Source organism: Cucumis sativus, chromosome 1 (genome assembly GCF_000004075.3).
Source record: "Cucumis sativus cultivar 9930 chromosome 1, Cucumber_9930_V3, whole genome shotgun sequence".
NCBI lineage: Eukaryota > Viridiplantae > Streptophyta > Magnoliopsida > Cucurbitales > Cucurbitaceae > Cucumis > Cucumis sativus.
The window spans coordinates 26,678,427-26,696,343 of NC_026655.2; the positions used below are offsets into that span (position 1 = coordinate 26,678,427).

The window sequence follows — 17,917 nt, forward strand, 5'->3', positions numbered from 1 at the left end:
TTTTTTATTGGGAGTGGTTAGAGTTTATAGTTTGTTTGTTGAAAATGACAATGCTTGTTTATTTGGTGTAACAGTTTTTTTGTACACTTATGATTGTAATAGCGATGGTTCGAGCATTTTGTGAAGCTTGGTGTTTTTCGACTAATATACTCTTCATACCAAGGCGGATGATTTATCCATTTCTCTGTTTAGGGTCTTTCGATTAAGGAATATTTCTACGAGAAAATCATTCATTCCTATAAAAAGTTGACCTATTCATGAGATAAGACAAAATGTCTTCCGACAACATGTCAATATCTTTTTCAGACATATTATTGGGATGATTGCACGACCTCGTCCAAGAATGACTCCTAAGCTCTTGGATTTCACTCTAGTACCTCAGGTCTAGGAGCTACGGAGCTATTGGTTCTTTAGAGAAAAGATGGATGTTATTAGCAGAACTTGGCATAAGGGACGATCGGAAGGATGCGACATATTTAGTTACCTTCTTATCTTGTTGGTTGTGTCTCTTCGTATTTTCGTAGAAAGAATCATTATTTTGCCCTTGAGTATTTAGTATTGCAAGCTCAATGATAAGTCTCGCGGTCTTAGTTTTGGCAACATTTATCATGAGCTAAGTTTGATAACTAAAGCTTTGAATTCAGTAGGACATATGAACTTTTATTTTTCCATGCAATACCCAACTCATTATTTTGACACTCATTACCCACTTTTGAAAGAAGTTCGAGGTCTCAAGATGGGTAACTTTTTCAACGAAGGTGGTTCTATTTATTTTGAAGAATACGAGGCACGAGAACTCATTCATAATGGTAATCAGTGACACACGAGTCTTCAAAACTGGAATAAACATGAATGCATGATTGATACTCGCGATTGATCAATTTTGCAAAATTCCTATTTTACGAGCATGCAATTGTGCTATGTGTCATTCGGTTGTGGAAATATTTGGATTGTAATAGCATGACAATTTGACTTTTACTAGGATATCCCCAATGATATAGGGGACATGTCACTTTCGATCTCGCTACATCATTAGAGGCTGTGTGTGTGCGTAATCCTTTATCTATTTTGAAAAGAAAGTTTAGGCGACCAAACCAAGATACTTACCCATAGCCTTCAAAGAAATAACTACAACCAAAAAAAAGTCATTGATGATAATAAAAAAAAAAGCATTAACCTTTGGCAAAGCCTTCTTGCAGTTTGAAAAAATAGAATAAATAAAAGAAAAAAATATATATCTTTTTTTAAATAAAATAAAAAAATATATAAATGAATTGACTTCGCCACCTCTTTTTCTCTCTCTTTCTTTTCTTCACTTTCTTCATTTCTTTTCTCTCTCGTTTTGTTTTCTTCATTCTCTTCTTTTCAAGTTTCTTTTCACTACCTCTTCATCTCTCCTCTGGCAAGTTCTAAAAAAATAGAAATAAAAAACTGAAAAAGAAAATGAAGGGGCGGCAATGCTATCGTACGCACGAAAAGAAAGCAGCGGCGGAGAGGACCTGCAGCGCGGAGGAGACCGGAGGAAAAAGTTGCAGCGGTGACAATTTCTTTTTTAAACTCTATTTGCTGTGAGAACTTTATGCTTTCCTTTGCATCAAACTTTAGTAAGTTATCCTTTGCATATGACTTTAATTATTTATAAGAAGTAGATGTTATTTCCTAAATTGTTGGGATTGTTGAGATTTTTGAATTAGTTGATGGATTTGGTGTTGATCAAATCTTTTAAATTGTTCTGATTGAAATTGAATAGGTGATCAAATCTTTTAAATCTTTTAAATCTTTTAAATTTTTTTTGCCAATACACGTCCTTATGTTTAAGGATCCGAACAAGGTTTGAAGTTTTGCATACATTCCAATAAAGAAGTAATGCGACACAAAAATATTTAAAGATGGAAAAAGTCTACCTTAAATGCACTGTATGAATTCTTGAAATGAATATGAGCATGAAACGAAAATGAATATGAGCATGAAACGAAAATGAATATGAGCATAAAACGAAAATGAATATGAGCATAAAACGAAAATGAATATGAGCGTGAAACGAATACATCAACCAAGCGGTAGTCAATATATTGAGAAGATTCCACCCATCTACTATAAAAAAAACACAATATATTGAGAAGATTCCACCCATCTACCATAAAAAAACAGTCGTCAAACGTTGCATTAACATTAGAAGACACGGTAGAGGATAAAGGTAAATGAATTCCAAGAATTATGTGAAAGAATACAGTCGAACAATAAAGTCGAAAGCTGTCGTAGAAGGATTCCAAAAAGGTCGAAAGTGCGGTGAATTCATCTGAATAGCCGTGGAAGGATTCCAAAAAGGTCGGAAGTGCGGTGAATTCATCTGAATAGCGTCGTACCTAAAATAAAAATGTGATTAAAAATCTATGGACGGAAAATAAAAATGTGATTAAAAATCTATGGAAGGAAAATGTGATTAAAAATCTATGGACGGAAAATAAAAATGTGATTAAAAATCTATGGAAGGTAATTGTTACAGTTAAATAGTTTCATATAAAAATCAAATTATTCTCACGATTTGTTTTTGGATATTAACATTTGAATAATATTTTTTAGTGTTTGGGTGATTTTAAATCAAACTTGTGTAACCAACTTTGAAATAATAGTAAATAAGAATAATATATGTGGAAAATATACGTGATTAAATGATAGTTCGATTTTATTATCACTAATTTAGATGATTTAATGTCTGTATCATTAGTTTAATAAGATTTTTAATTTATTATTATTATGGCCAATCCGTTTATGGAATCGAATAATTGTTACATGCACAATATATAAATATGAATTTTTTTTGAATTAAATGATGTGAATGAATAGTGTGAATTAAATATCTATTATTATATTTTTTAGTAAAACTAAATTGTCAAGCATCTGATTTCAAGCCCTCTAACATATGTTGGTTAAATGAGATCAATCCGAAAAATAAATGTTTATTTAATATTATTATAAAACTAAGTGTTATGTAAATACTATATAATCGTAATTTTGTTTTATATTCCACGATTTTACTTTACACCAATACTGTAACAGATAAAAATGAGCTTCATGTTACCAAGGGTAAAATAAGTTGTTGAAAATTTGTGGCAAAACATATACGTTATGCGATTTTACTAGAAATCAAATTATTTTTAGGATTTGCTACTTTGCAAATTGGAAATCAAATTATTTTTATGGTGCTATGAGTTATTTGTTTAATTTTCTTCTTCATACAAAATTCCATTTCACTTCTTTTTCCTTCCTTTCATCTCCTAATTCTTCTTTCTACTTTTTTTCTCTAATCTTCTTGGACTTTCCTTTCTTCAATTCCTTTCTCAATCTCCACTTCCATATAAACCCTTTTGCTTCATCATTCATTTTTACCTTTAACCTCTATTCTTCACCATAAACTTATAAATCTAGAGAACTACGGACTGTTGTCAGAAATGGGTATAGGATCAAAGAAAACATCTTTTAAAAAGAAAGAAAAAAAAAGAGATGGATGAAGGAAGAAGAAAGAGATACGAGATGGAGATGGAATGGGTGATATGATGCCACGTGGAAAGGCCCCATGATGTCCGCCACAACACACTTCTTCCTTTTTGTGAGTATAGTAATTTTCTTTTTCTATAGTCTTTGTTTTCAATGATGCTTCTTCCCATATTTTATATTTATATTTTAATATTAATTTTAAAATATTAAATTACAATATGGATTAAATAATACTTTAACTTTTATTTTAAAAGAATAGTTGTTTCTTTTAAAATTTCAAAATCTTAGACTTAAATCTCCTCCGCTGTAATTTAACTTTTAAAAGCTTATAATTATTTATGTAACGAATTATAACAATTTTTTTATTATAAAGTATATTTGAACTTAAAGGTTGAAAGTGTTTTTTAAACCTTTTCAAGTTGAAGAATACATATTAGACAGAGGATAACATTTTATATGCATTTAAATGAAAAACAAGTAGAAAAATGGATAAAATATTTATGATTGTCTTTTTCTATATTTTAGAAAACGTTTTCCACTTACACAGTTTAGTTGTGAAGTCATAATTAATGTACCAATTCTCTTCATCAGTACCTCAAAAGCCTTCAAATTTGTCTTCTCCGCAACTTCCCATCTACACCATTCCTTTTGATTTCACTCTTTAACCTTCAAAAAATATCATCTCATCATCTCGCCATTTCCCCAAAGGAATTAATTCATCTTCAGAATCACCCATGGAAGCTGCGACAATCACCTCTTCTCTTCATCTACTTCACCTTCCAACCACTCTCGTCAAGCCGCCGAGATCGAGATTATTATCGTCCAATAATTTCAAGATCACCACGACGCAACGAAATGTGTTCAGGAATAACTGCGGATCACTCCACACGGCTATGGCGTCCGACGACGTTGTGACTTCGGAACGACGGAAGATGGAGGAGGAGAAGTTTGATTGGTTTTCGGAGTGGTATCCGGTGATGCCGGTGTGCGACTTGGACAAGAAAGTACCGACTGGGAAGAAGGTTTTGGGGTTGGATTTGGTGGTGTGGTGGGATAGGAATGAGAATGCGTGGAAGGTGTTTGATGATAGTTGTCCTCATAGATTGGCGCCGTTGTCGGAAGGGAGGATCGATCAATGGGGGAGGTTGCAGTGTGTGTACCATGGATGGTGCTTCAATGGCTCGGGTGATTGTAAATTCATCCCCCAAGCGCCCCCTGATGGCCCTCCGGTTAGTCTCTTTTCCTTTCTAATGTTTAGTTTTTAAATGTAAAATCAAATTAGATATAAGATCCATTTGCAAGATCATGCAAATTTTCATACAAGTTTGGAAACATCACTAAAGAAAAAATATGAAAAGAGTAACAATTGGTATATAACTTGTGAAGATTTCATAACATCCGTTCATCACATGCAAAATTGTACTGTACGGAGAAAGCCTAATAGTTATCAAATATTTTATACTTTTTGAGTACAATTTTGCTAGTAACGAACACCAAGATCACCCTTTTTCACGACTTTGGTTGGGATAAATTTTGCCCAGCTTACATTTTGTTTTTCTTCTTTTATAGTCAGCAGAAAATATTTTAAATATTTAATTTATATATATGTGTAAAGAAATTGTTATTTTTAAATATATCAAAATGAACTAAAATATTTGTAAAATATAACGATCAAATATTTATAAAATATAACGATTTATTTAGGATGGATTTTTGTATCAAACATATAATGTTATATTTTTATAAATGTTGTCTAAAGACTTTGAATAATCAGCCTTTGATTCCATTTTCACGTATGTTATTTTATTTATTTCAACAAAAAGTAATTATTATTTTATCGTTTTAAATCATTTAAATATCGTATTATCATAAAGGTAGAGTTTTTGCTTAATATGTCTTTGAATCAAAAAGTTTTTTTTAAAAAAAATATAGTAAAATGAATCAAACGTATAATTTGTGAATGATGGATATTAATAGGCGAATTATATTAATGGTTTTTTACAACAAAATCTATGGAATCAAAATGAGAGAAGAGGGAAGAAAAGAGGGTGGAGTGACTTTTGAATTCTTAAATAATTCAAGGGCAAAATAGTATTTTTGGCATGTATGGTGTAACTTGTAAGTTCAATAGTGTAGTAGTTTTGGCATGTATGTCAATTTTCTCAAGTTAGAATTTAGTACCACCATTTGTAAAATTTCATGAATGATTTAATTTGTATGGATTGATAAAATTCTCATAAATATATAATTCTTATCAGGAAGACTATTAGTATAGATTCTAACTTTCTCTTATTACTACAATCAAATTTACAATTTAACATTTTATTATTTTTATCTTTTTTATACCAGACTTTTTTTAAAAACATTTTATAATAAAGATTTTTTTTTAAAAATAGTAAAATAAATTAAAATATTTTTCTAACAATGTCATATAAGTGTTAATATCTATTATTAATAATTTAAAATTTTACTATATAGTGTAAAATAGTAAATATTTTCTAAAATTCGTTATTTTTACAAAATAAATCACTTTTTTTTAAGTATAAAAACGGAAATATATGTTTCGAACAGATAAGGAGTTGAGAGGGAGTAAAAGCTTTGGTGAGCATCTTTAGAAAATGGAGAAGCATGTTAGCTTTTGGAGTCCTAATGCTTTTGAAGGGTTCACGTGCAAATCTTTTTTTTTTTCCATGTTTGGTTGATCTTTTTCGCTTAGTACGGTGTGTCAGCCTTTTCAGTATTTTACAGCATTAAGACTCGTGGCCACGTGAAAGTTATTATCCTGGCAAGTTCTTCAGGGTTGTGCTATCACGTTGGACTTGCGAGGAAGTTGTCTTCACTTGCTAGGTCTTGCTTTATTTATTGGAAGGTGGAGAAAGGCTTGGACGATATTGTCTACCACTGTGATTTGCTAGTAGCGTTCAAGATTTCTCTTTTTTCTTTTTATTGAAGACGTTTGTTCGTATCAGAGTTGTTAGTGCTATGATTGAGCACTGCCTTTAGGGGAGTAGGGTTGTTTTTTTTTTCTTCTAATAGTTGGCGGGATGTGTTTGATCTTAAGTGTGCAGAAAGGTTCGTTGGGTTGGGTTGGTTTGTCTACATTCTCAATAGACTTGTTTTCTTTAAGTATGCTAGTGTATTTTTTTCATTTTTTTAAAATGAAAGTTGTTTCCATTTAAACAATCACAAGTTTTTAAATTTTAAAGCATTAGTTATTTAATGAACTATGATTATTTAAATAAGAGATGTAAAATTATTTAAGTTAAAATAAAAGATTTTTATTTAATATGAATTATCTTTTATCTATATATTTTAAATAAGGTCTTGAATAATTAATTGGGCCCTTGTACAATTAAACTTTTAATGCTAATTGAGTTGAGAGATTTCTCTCTTCACCAAATTTTGTTCTTGAAGTTATTCGATTACCTTTTTTATTATGATGTATTATTGAAGATCTATAACTAGTTTTCACTTCGTACCAGTTGATAAGAAATATATTAAAGACGGATGAATTTAAAGGAGTTTGAGTTTATCTTTGATTAGATTCAAACACAAATTTAGGATAACATGTTTTTATTTAAGTTTTCATTATAACTTAAAAGAGTTGATCTACCAGAAGGAATTTCTTTTAAGTTTATTACTTTGTTCAAACTTAATAATATTTACTACGAGACGAAAAGCACTCAGGTGGAATTGGCGGTTAACAGAAGCGCACTTTTGTCGGTTAGTTAAGACATCTCTTACCATATTGTAATTGGTTTGAATTTTCACCATCATATTTGTGAAGTAATATTTGAAGAACATACACATATTATCATATTATTGAGAATAACCATTTTCATATATAACTCTGTTGAAGGCTGAATCCACAAATATTATGAACATTTACATCAAATGCTATAACATGCAGGTTCACTCGTCCAAGAAGGCATGTGCCGCTGTATATCCGAGCACGACGCAGAACGGCATAGTGTGGTTCTGGCCAAACTTGGACCCCAAATTCAAAGATATTATTATGGAGAAGAAACCTCCCTTTATTCCGGAGCTAGACGACCCATCTTATGTCAAGTTAGAGGGGAATAGGGATATGGCATACGGGTAAGCATTTCCGTTGTTTGTTCTTTCTGATTTTTGGTGCATTTTGAAATGTCAAATGGAAAGAGCCAAAGCAAAACGAATCAAAATTCTGTTCACTCATTCTAGTCAATGTTCCAAAAAACTATTTAGGCTTATGCCTTGAGGCCGTTGACTGTTGATTCATTTGAACTTAATTCATTCATTTGAACTTCTGAGCATACCGATGATTTAATACGGTATAAGAAAAGTAAATTGCGAGTTTGAACTCCTATAATATCATTTAGTAGTGATATCCTAATCCGAGTACTTTGTCATTGACAATTGGAGTTTCCAGGTATGAGGTACTGATTGAAAATCTTATGGACCTTGCCCATCTTCCATACGCTCACTACGGGATAATGCCAGCCCCGCCACCAATGAAAAACAGATATCATTGCCAATTTATTCTTCTCAACTCTTGCATTTGAAGCTCTTACAAGGATTGCTTTGACTAACAACAATTATGCGTTCATTCATTCACAGTGAACACTGACAGGGAACGTGGCAGACCGCTTGAAATGGTCGTTGAAAAGTTGAAAGCAGATGGTTTTGTTGGCAAAGACGAAACGCTCCGTCACAAATTTTTTGCACCTTGTGTCTATTATTACTTCACTGATCCAGAGCTGGTTCAAGGAAATGTAGAGAGCAAGAAGGATGGATCTGTATCGTCAACTGCAAATGTAAAGGTATATTAGCATCATCATTACTGCATTTCCATGTCTCTCGCTGATGATTTCTTACATCATCCATCAAGTCAAAAATTTATGCATGATTGACTACAATAAATTGAATTATATCAATAATTCAATACTTTAGAATGTGTTGATTCTTGAATCTGTCATCTGACACTCCAAACGACCCACTCTAGTGAAGCGTCAAGGCAATGCCCCCCAAAGCCTAATTTATATTCGTATTTATGCTATTCACACTATTTACATTTTTTTGCACAATATAAACTCCCCAACTCTACTAGCACCTCTGAGTCTGTAATATGATATTTTCTCTCTTACAATAAACTAATCTCTCTCTGCTTGTAAACGTAGCTAATGTACTGTTAGTGAACTATGTAAATCTTACGTTGATTTCGTCGTTCTTTACAATTTCTTTCTAAAAAGCACGGACACGGATACGAGACACGAATACGACACGAAACGCTATCCAAACTAAAGTGTCTGTGCATCTTAGTTTTCTTGCTTTGTTTGGTTGTTGATTTCCCCACACTTCTCCTCATGCTAAATCACCGGTCAACCCTCATATGTGAGGTTGAAGTTTTATAGAGGTTCAATTATAGGATCTTGTGCATTTATAACATGCTAAATCACTGATCAACCTAAAAACTTAAGCGGATAGGTTACGACCAATTTCATTTAAAGCAATACTTCAACAGCAATCTAGACTTGGATTCTTAAACTGCATTTTCTTGTTTTTTCTTCTTTTTGCTGGTGATTCGATCTGATTGATGAAAAGTTTTGTTGGTTTAGAAACCGCCAACTGAAATCTCGAGAAGAACATTCTTGGCTTTTTTCTGCATCCCGGTTAGTCCAGGTAAAAGCAGATTGATCTGGGCCTTCCCTATTAACTTGGATAAATGGGTACATTTTATTGTCCCACGATGGATTTTTCATATAGTACAGAACTTGATTCTAGATTCAGACATGTATCTTCTTCATGTTGAGGTAAGACGTTCATTTTGTTTGTTGATATTTTCTTCGCCTGTCGAATACAGTTCCTAATGAAGTTTGTTCTGAATTTTAGGAGCATAAATATGAGGAAATAGGCACTTCCAATTGGCATAAAGCTTGTTATGTGCCAGTAAAATCAGATGCTTTCGTTGTTGGATTTAGAAGATGGTTGAACAAGTATGCTGGTGGTCAAGTTGATTGGGGAGGCAAATATTCTGGCTCCCTTCCTTCACTTTCTCCTAGAGCACTAGTGTTAGAAAGGTATCCTCTGATTTCTAAAACTCATCTTCCCTACTATTTTTAGAGGGTAAATTTAGTCTGCCTACCATAAGGATTTGGTTTTTAGTTTTCATGTTTTCGAAATTTTTGTTTCTTTTCTCCTAAATTTCATGATATGCCTTTTACATTTCTAGAAGAAAAACTTGAATTGTTAGTCAAATTATAGAACCAGAACAAGTTTTTGGAAACTAATTTTTATGGTTTGGCTTTTGAAAATATTGGTGAATATTGGATAACGAAATAAAAAACATGGTGATTGCAATGTATTGAGACAATTTAAAAGAATTGCAAATCTAGCAACATTTTGATCTAGGGACTTCAAAGTGGGCTTCCTAATCACAACTGTTATCGGTCAGATTTTGTGTTTCACTTGATACATGGAGATGGATTGTTGACCCCTCTTCATCTTTTAACGTAAAATCTCTCGTGGATCATTCGATGAATTTTGAGAATCCTTCTAAGTGTTGTCAATTCTACTGATTGTCTTCAATGTCGTATGCCTTATATGTGTATCTCTTCATCTTGGTGTGTTACGTGACAGAACCATTTTGAATCCCCTACTCATCTGCTTATGCATTGTTGCTTGCCTCCTAAATCAGAATACTATTTTAGGGTCTTTACCCCTAACTCATCTGCTTTTGATTGGTCTTTAGCCTACTCTTGACAATAGTTTTGACATTTCGGCTTCCATTTTAGTGGGCCATCCACTTCATGGTAATAAAGACTTTTTCGCTGTCCATTTCGTGTGCTTTGTTCTCGACATTATAGGATGAGTGTAATAAGCGTCTCTTTAAAGATTCATCTTCTTGTTTTGATCATAGTTTTATGAATTTAATTTTGTCCTACTAGGTTGCACTGGTCCAAAACTAGCACCCATTTACAAACTTGGATCTTTCTTATTTAGTTTCCAACTAGAAATCTCTTTTGTCATCACTTAGAGGTGTTCGGAGTGTCTCCTTATTTCATTTATTCAACGAAACGTTTCTTCTCTGAAAAAAAAAATCAGGTACTGGAGCCATGTGGTGAATTGCAAGAGCTGCAATGGAGCATATAAAGCTCTAAATAAAGCTGAGGTGAGTCTTCAGGTGATCTCCATAGCTGCAATTGGAGTTTTGGCATTGACACAAAATGGAGTAATTTCAGCAAAAGTTAGAGCCACCATTTTCATCATTGCAATAGTCTGTTTTGCTGCTTCAAAGTGGTTATCCCATTTCATTCAAGAAACTTTCCGCTTCCGTGACTACATTCATGCCTTGGTTTGACTCTTTTCTTCTTGTCTTTCTTCATGAACAACTCACTTATATTCTATCTTGTACATATTCAAATCATCAAGTTCAATAAGCCGATCATATCGACAAAGTTGAATATTCGTATTTTATTTGCTAAGTTGTATTCGAATTGACATTTTTAGAAAGATTCAAGTTTGAATTATTTTTTTTAATTTTAAAATGTTAGGTTTAAAAATTGAGAATCCAAATGAAACCAAATACAAATTCAATAACGAAACAGTAAAAACTAAGGTACTTATATTGGGTGACATTTTTAGACTAATAGTTAAGTGTATATTAACATTATTAAAAAATTACAAATATAGCAAAATTTATCATCGATAGTCTCTTGTTGAAGGCTCATATGAGATAAATTTTTAATAGAAGAAATAGTCATATTTTTCATGTGGTTTTAGGGTATAATGAAATTGCAATTTAAATAACTCTCCTTTATTTTACAAAAACAAACTTTTATTTGACTTTTCAACTAATAGAATACAATGTACATGTCATCAACGCAATTAATATCTGGGAAACACAGATGCTAACATGCAACATCGGAGACGTGCTATTTTTCAAAAAACGTAGAACATGACACATTGGAGACGTGCTATTTCTTTAGTAAGAAAATCAAATATATGTCATGCATATAAACATATAGTGAAATATTCCAATTAAAAACATCAAAAGAAAAAATTGGGCAGCAAAAGGGGAGCACGAACACGACACTCGACAAAGAGGGGGAGAAGAGAAATGTGAAAAGTAAAGGGTTGAAAAGATAAAATAAAAAAATAACTTAAAAATGGTTGGACCATGTCGAAAATAAAAACAATAAAATAATTGACACACAGAAGATATTTGACAGACAAATCAATGCTTCTTATATTAGTATTAGCATCAACCATCAACACATAACGATATAGTAAGTATCTCGTTAACAAATTTAGGGTATAGACAATTTAAAACATTTTACAAATATGAGAAACGAAATTGCACGTTTTGAAATTCTACCACTAAATAGAACCAAAACTAAAATTGTCTAAACAAAATAATATCTATAAATATCTATAAATTTAAAAAATAAATAAATAACACGTGGTTTTGCCGGTTTTCATCGTTAGATTGGTTCGCGCTAAAACGTTTATTGAATAATTCCGGAGATCATTATCTTGTTCATCAATGGCTGAAAAGCATGCAAACTTTCCCTCTTCTCCATGATTCATTTCCACAGCTACACACGCCTTCATTTCAATTTTCTCACCTTCAACAATCCTCCGATTCTCCCACTTCCCCGCTCTGCCCAAACCAGAATCAGATTCACACCCATGGAGGTTGCCAGAATTTCCTCTCCTCATCTAATCCTCATCCCAACCACAGTCAACAGAACCCTAACCCCCAATCCCTACTCTCTCGCCTCCAATCGGAATCCGCTGCCGAGATCGAGATCGAGATCATTTTCCAATTTCAAGACGCCGACGCATCGAAATGCGATTAGAAAGTGCGAATTACTCCGCACGGCCATGGCGTCCGACGTTGTCACTTCAGAACGACCGGAAGTGGAGGAAGAGAAGTTCGATTGGTTTGCGGAGTGGTATCCGGTGATGCCAGTGTGCGATTTGGACAAGAAAGTACCGATTGGGAAGAAGGTTTTGGGGTTGGATTTGGTGGTGTGGTGGGATAGGAATGAGAATGCGTGGAAGGTGTTTGATGATAGTTGTCCTCATAGATTGGCGCCGTTGTCGGAAGGGAGGATCGATCAGTGGGGGAGATTACAGTGTGTGTACCATGGATGGTGCTTTAATGGCTCTGGTGACTGTAAATTCATCCCTCAAGCGCCTCCCGATGGCCCTCCGGTAATCATTTAGTCTCTTTTCCTTTCTAATGTTTGTTTTGGTGTACTTTTGAAAAAGTGATTAAAAAGAAAAGATAAAAGAGTAATTATAATTTAGTCCTCGATGGAGGGTCCATTAATAATCCCCTACAATGGAAGGTCCATTAATAATCCCCTACAATGGAAGGTCCATTAATTTTAGAAAATAGCAAACAAGAAACAGAAAACAGGCTAAATTACCATTTAAGTTAGAATTTAATACTTATGGTTTGTTAAAATCTCATTAATAGTTCTTATTTGATAAAATACTCCCTACCATATGTGCTATTGATGGGTGTCGTCAAACCATAAGAATTAAATTTGAATTGTAAATCATAGAGTCTAAACAAAACATAAGGACAAAATTTCACTTATGAAATTTAAACAAACTTAGGGCTCAGTGCTTAGACTGATACAATTATTATCTTAAAATTTAAATTAACACAACTCAATTATTAATTGACGTAGACCCCCTTTTGTTTTAAGTATTTCCTTGTAAATTCTTTTATTTTGCTCAATGAAAGCTCGGTATCATATTTTAAAAAATCTAACTATGAACTAAAACAATCACTTATGTATGTTTTGAAAATGTAAGGACTACAGTTGACAAAAGCTAGATCAAAATGGGCGTTTTAGTACTGTATTGATCTATATAAACAAATGCTATATATATTCATCTCTTTTGATAATGTGTGGGGTAACATATTTTACATGGATAATAATTTTTTTTTAGTTTAATTCACTTAGTATTTTTAAAAATAACAAAATAAATTAAAATATTTACAAGCTATAGTAAAATTTTAGGTTCTATCACTGATAGTCTTCTATTACTATATCTTATCAATCACTATAAATGATAGAATTTGCTATAGGTTGTAGATATTTTATAAAATTTACTATTTTTAAAAATTTCGCTCAGTTCACATTGAATTTTCTTTTTAAAGCTTTCTTACTTATTTTATAAATAATTTTTCCACTCAAATATTTTGTAAGTTAGATCCTATATGGAAATGTGCTTTGATAATTGTAGGTGAATTTTGTATTGGGATCAATATGAATCTTATATGACATCATATAAACTTGTGATCTGAGCTACTAATATATTTAGTTTGGTATCAACAATATTATAAGATTCAGAAATAAAACAAAGAAAAATGCAGATGACAAATTTACGATGTCGAAATGATAAAAAGAAAAACTTTGTTGAATATAAAGGAATAGAACAGGTGATTTAACTGTTTGCATGAACTTGTATAAAAATTAGAAAGAGATATACAAACAATGATCTAAAATTTTATTTTATCATTTATCAACTTAACTTAAAGCATAAATCGGTAGTTAAACATTTCTACCAGTCTTATAGAGCCTATGGTTTGAATTTTCACCTTCATATTTGCGAAGTAATATTTTTTAAAATATACATCCATTATCATATTATTGAGAATGAGTATTTTTCATACATAAGCCTATTGAAGGCTGAATTTACAAATAAAGTGAACATACATCCATTGCTATAACATGCAGGTTCACTCATCCAAGAAGGCATGTGTTGCTATATATCCAACGACAGTGCAAAATGGCATACTTTGGTTCTGGCCAAACTCGGACCCCAAATTCAAAGATATCATTTTGGAGAAGGAACCTCCCTTTATTCCAGAGCTGGACGATCCATCTTATGTTAAGCTAGAGGGCAATAGGGATATGGCCTATGGGTAATCAGTAATCACTTCAAAGCCTCTCTCTGATTTTCATGCCTTTTGAAATGTCAAATGCAAAGAGCTAAAGCAAACAAATCAAAGATTTGTTCACTAATTCTTATTTATGTTTTTTAGGTATTGTTTACTAATTCTAATATCTGCATTTAGGAATTCTAGCATCTGAAAGTTGTTTTTATCAACAAAAAGAAAAGTAACTGAATTTAGGAAATAACCGTCCACAATCAAATCTACGGTGTCATGAAGACCATGTTTGTTGAAAAGATAGTTAAGTATCTTCATAAGACTAAACCAAAGTTTGAATAAAAACTATATTGTACTAGAATGGTGTTAGGTTTTTGTACTTGTTGATGTGATTAGCTTCTAGATAATGGTTTGGAGGAGAATGGGAAGGATGGGGTTGTTCTTTTTCACACCCGTAATTGTTCGAGTTCACTTACGTGCATCTCGACCCTACAACATTTGGATGTCAAGGAAACCCATAAAGATATTAAATCTTAGATAGGTTATCACCATGAATTGAACTCACAAACTCTTGAAAGGGAAAGGGAGTTGAGTATATATATATACATCTTATTCATTCATTTGAACTTTTGAGTTTAGCAATAATATGTATCGGAATTGTAAATTATGAGTTTGAACTCCTACAATGTCATTTAGTAGTGATATTCTAATCTGATTACTTTGTCATTGAAAATTGGTGTTTTCAGGTATGAAATACTGATTGAAAACCTTATGGACCCTGCCCATGTTCCCTACGCACACTACAAGATAATTCCAGCCCCACCATCAATAAAAAACAGATATCTTTGCCAATTCTATCTTCTCAACTCTTGCATTTGAGGCTCTCACAAGGATTGCTTTGACTAACAACAATCATGTGTTCATTCACAGCAACTGCTGACAGGGAAGGTGGCAGACCACTTGAATTGGTTGTTGAAAAGTTGAAAGCAGATGGATTTGTTGGCAGACACGAAAGGCTCCGTCACAAGTTTTTTGCACCTTGTGTCTATTATTTTTTCACTGATCCAGAGTTGGTTCAAGGAAATGTAGAGAGCTCCACCAAGAACGATGAAGCCGTATCATCAACTGCAAATGTAAAGGTACATTAGATTAGACAACGGCATAACTGCATTTACATGTTTCTTCTTGCATTGAGTCAATAATTGTTAGATCATCCATCAAATTAAAAAATTAAGCATACGTCCCAAAAGCCTAATTTGTATTCGAATTTATGTTATTTGAGATCTTGGTCCTAAGGTTTAGTGGAGTGCGCTATGTAAATTTTATAACTATACCGTCTTTGAATTTGTAATACGATAATTCCTATCCAATAATAAATTGTTTTTTTTCTAATATGAACACAGCCAACACACTGTTAGTGAACCACGTAAATTTCTGTGACGATTTTCCTGCCCAATATGTTTTTCTTGCCTTCTTTGGTCGTCGATTTCATAACAAACATTCCCTTCATATGTGAGCTTGAAATTTCGTAGAGGTTCAAATTTCGGATCTCGTAGTTATAGTAAATCTCATTTTATCAATACTTCAACTGTAACTCAAACTTAAACATCTGAACTGCATTTTCTTTTGCTTTTCGCTAGTGATTTGGTTTGCTTCATGAAAAGTTTTGTTGGTTCAGAAACCGCCAACAGAAATCTCGCAGCGAAGATCATTTCTGGTTTTCTTCTGCATCCCAGTTAGTCCAGGCAAAAGCAGATTGATATGGGCCTTCCCTAGGAACTTTGGGAAATGGATGAACTATATTGTCCCACGATGGATGTTTCACATAGGGCAGAACTTGATTCTAGATTCAGACATGTATTTTCTTCGTGTTGAGGCAAGACAGTTGATTTGTGGATATTTTATTTGCCTGTCGAATATAGTTTCTGATGAAGTTTGTTCTGAATTTTAGGAGCATAAATATGAGGAAATAGGCCCTTCAAATTGGCATAAAGCTTGTTATGTGCCAGTAAAATCAGATGCTTTGGTTGTTGGATTTAGAAGATGGTTGAACAAGTATGCAGGTGGTCGAGTTGATTGGGGAGGCAAATATTCTGGCTCTCTTCCTCCAATCCCTCCTAGAGAACAGGTGTTCGAAAGGTATCCTCTAATTTCTGAAACTCAACTTCCTCCACTCTCTCATTGCCGACTAGTTTTGAAAAGAACTCCATGTTATCTAATATAATTAGTTTTGAAAAAGAACTCCATGTTATCTAATATGGAATCAAAGTTCATAAAGCCTACTTAAGCATTTGGTTCATAAAGATTTGATTCAAGAATCGGAAACCCAAGAAGGACCATCTTGAGGAGGCATTTTGGAACTTTAGTTCGAATTTGTTAGGACAGCAAACCTTTCACATTTATTTTAACCCACAAACTATAATAACTAATTTATTGCCCTAAACAACCCCTGTTTTGTTTAGTTTAGGTATGATGTTCAATAATTGAGCTTATTTTTTTACAATTTCTTAATTATTTTTTCATCTTTTCCTAAGTAAACACCAGACTTCTTGGCCAAATCATAGAAACAAAAACAAACTTTAATGTAAAAAAAAAATGTGACGACTTAAACTTAACCTCAAAAACCAAAAATCAAATGATTATCTACCTTTACCAAAGGTATTAGGTTTGTCGTTCCATAATTGGTTATTGAATTTCAGGTACTGGAGCCATGTGGTGAATTGCAAGAGCTGCAATGGTGCATACAAAGCTCTAAACATAGCTGAGGTGAGTCTTCAGGCCATCTCCATGGCTGCAATTGGAGCTTTGGCATTGATAAAGCATGGTGTACTTTCAGCAACAGTTAGAGCCACCATTGTCACCGTTGCAATACTCTGTTTTGCTGCTTCAAAGTGGTTATCCCATTTCATCCACAAAACTTTCCACTTCCAAGTTTACAATCATGCCCTGGTTTGACTCTTCTCTTCATATTAGAACTCGATCATTATTTATCTTGTACATAAAGTTATCATATTTTTCATTTGAGAAAGCCCGATAGTTTGAGGTTTTTTTCCAGTGAAATATATATATATATGTATGTATATCTTCTCTTCATGGTAGGAATGGAGGTCGCATTGTCGATGTAGAATGGTAATTGGTACCTTATTCACTCAGCTATATATGGAATGTTTTTAGTTTAGAGATGTATTTATTTATTTTAAATATGAAGTGAAGTGTTTGAACTTCTCAAGTGTGTCACTTGAGTTGGACTTATTTAATTATTTTTATATATAAATATGGACAAAATTGTATGAGCGAAAAGATCTTTATTTTTAAAATGGGAATAGTGGGGTTGGAGAATTAAACCCCTAATCTTGAAGTTGTTAACTTAAAAATCTATGTCAATTGAGCTATATTTATGTTGATCTTATAAAAAGTAACATCATGATTTAAATTGTACACGTATGAGTGAAAATCACAAAAATCACAACTCAACTAAGAACTAAAAAAGTCAAAATGAACACAATTCAATTAACTCACGGGGAT

At 32.8% G+C, this 17,917-nt stretch overlaps 2 protein-coding genes across 4 annotated transcripts; both read left to right on the top strand.

Moving 5' to 3' along the window:
* The first annotated feature begins 4,059 nt into the window (after positions 1-4,059).
* LOC101214566 (protochlorophyllide-dependent translocon component 52, chloroplastic) lies at positions 4,060-11,016 on the top strand. Of its 2 annotated transcripts, XM_031885550.1 has the most exons (8): positions 4,060-4,727; positions 7,186-7,221; positions 7,409-7,596; positions 7,910-8,002; positions 8,096-8,300; positions 9,096-9,290; positions 9,370-9,557; positions 10,582-11,016. In XM_031885550.1, exons 1-8 carry the CDS (start codon positions 4,233-4,235, stop codon positions 10,835-10,837), a joined length of 1,656 nt encoding a protein of 551 aa, XP_031741410.1. In that variant the 5' UTR covers positions 4,060-4,232; the 3' UTR covers positions 10,838-11,016. The 2 variants fall into 2 exon arrangements, with proteins under 2 accessions (XP_031741410.1, XP_011660063.2); XM_011661761.2 differs by lacking the exon at positions 7,186-7,221 and having other exon boundaries at positions 4,062-4,727.
* A 942-nt stretch (positions 11,017-11,958) lies between these two features.
* On the top strand, positions 11,959-17,649 carry LOC101221773 (protochlorophyllide-dependent translocon component 52, chloroplastic). 2 transcript variants are annotated; one of them, XM_011661762.2, is made up of 7 exons: positions 11,965-12,696; positions 14,238-14,425; positions 15,139-15,231; positions 15,321-15,531; positions 16,071-16,268; positions 16,344-16,531; positions 17,092-17,649. In XM_011661762.2, the coding sequence occupies exons 1-7, from the start codon at positions 12,058-12,060 to the stop codon at positions 17,345-17,347; spliced, it is 1,773 nt and encodes a 590-aa protein (XP_011660064.1). In that variant the 5' UTR covers positions 11,965-12,057; the 3' UTR covers positions 17,348-17,649. The 2 variants fall into 2 exon arrangements, with proteins under 2 accessions (XP_031741408.1, XP_011660064.1); XM_031885548.1 differs by lacking the exon at positions 16,071-16,268 and having other exon boundaries at positions 11,959-12,696.
* Positions 17,650-17,917: the final 268 nt, after the last annotated feature.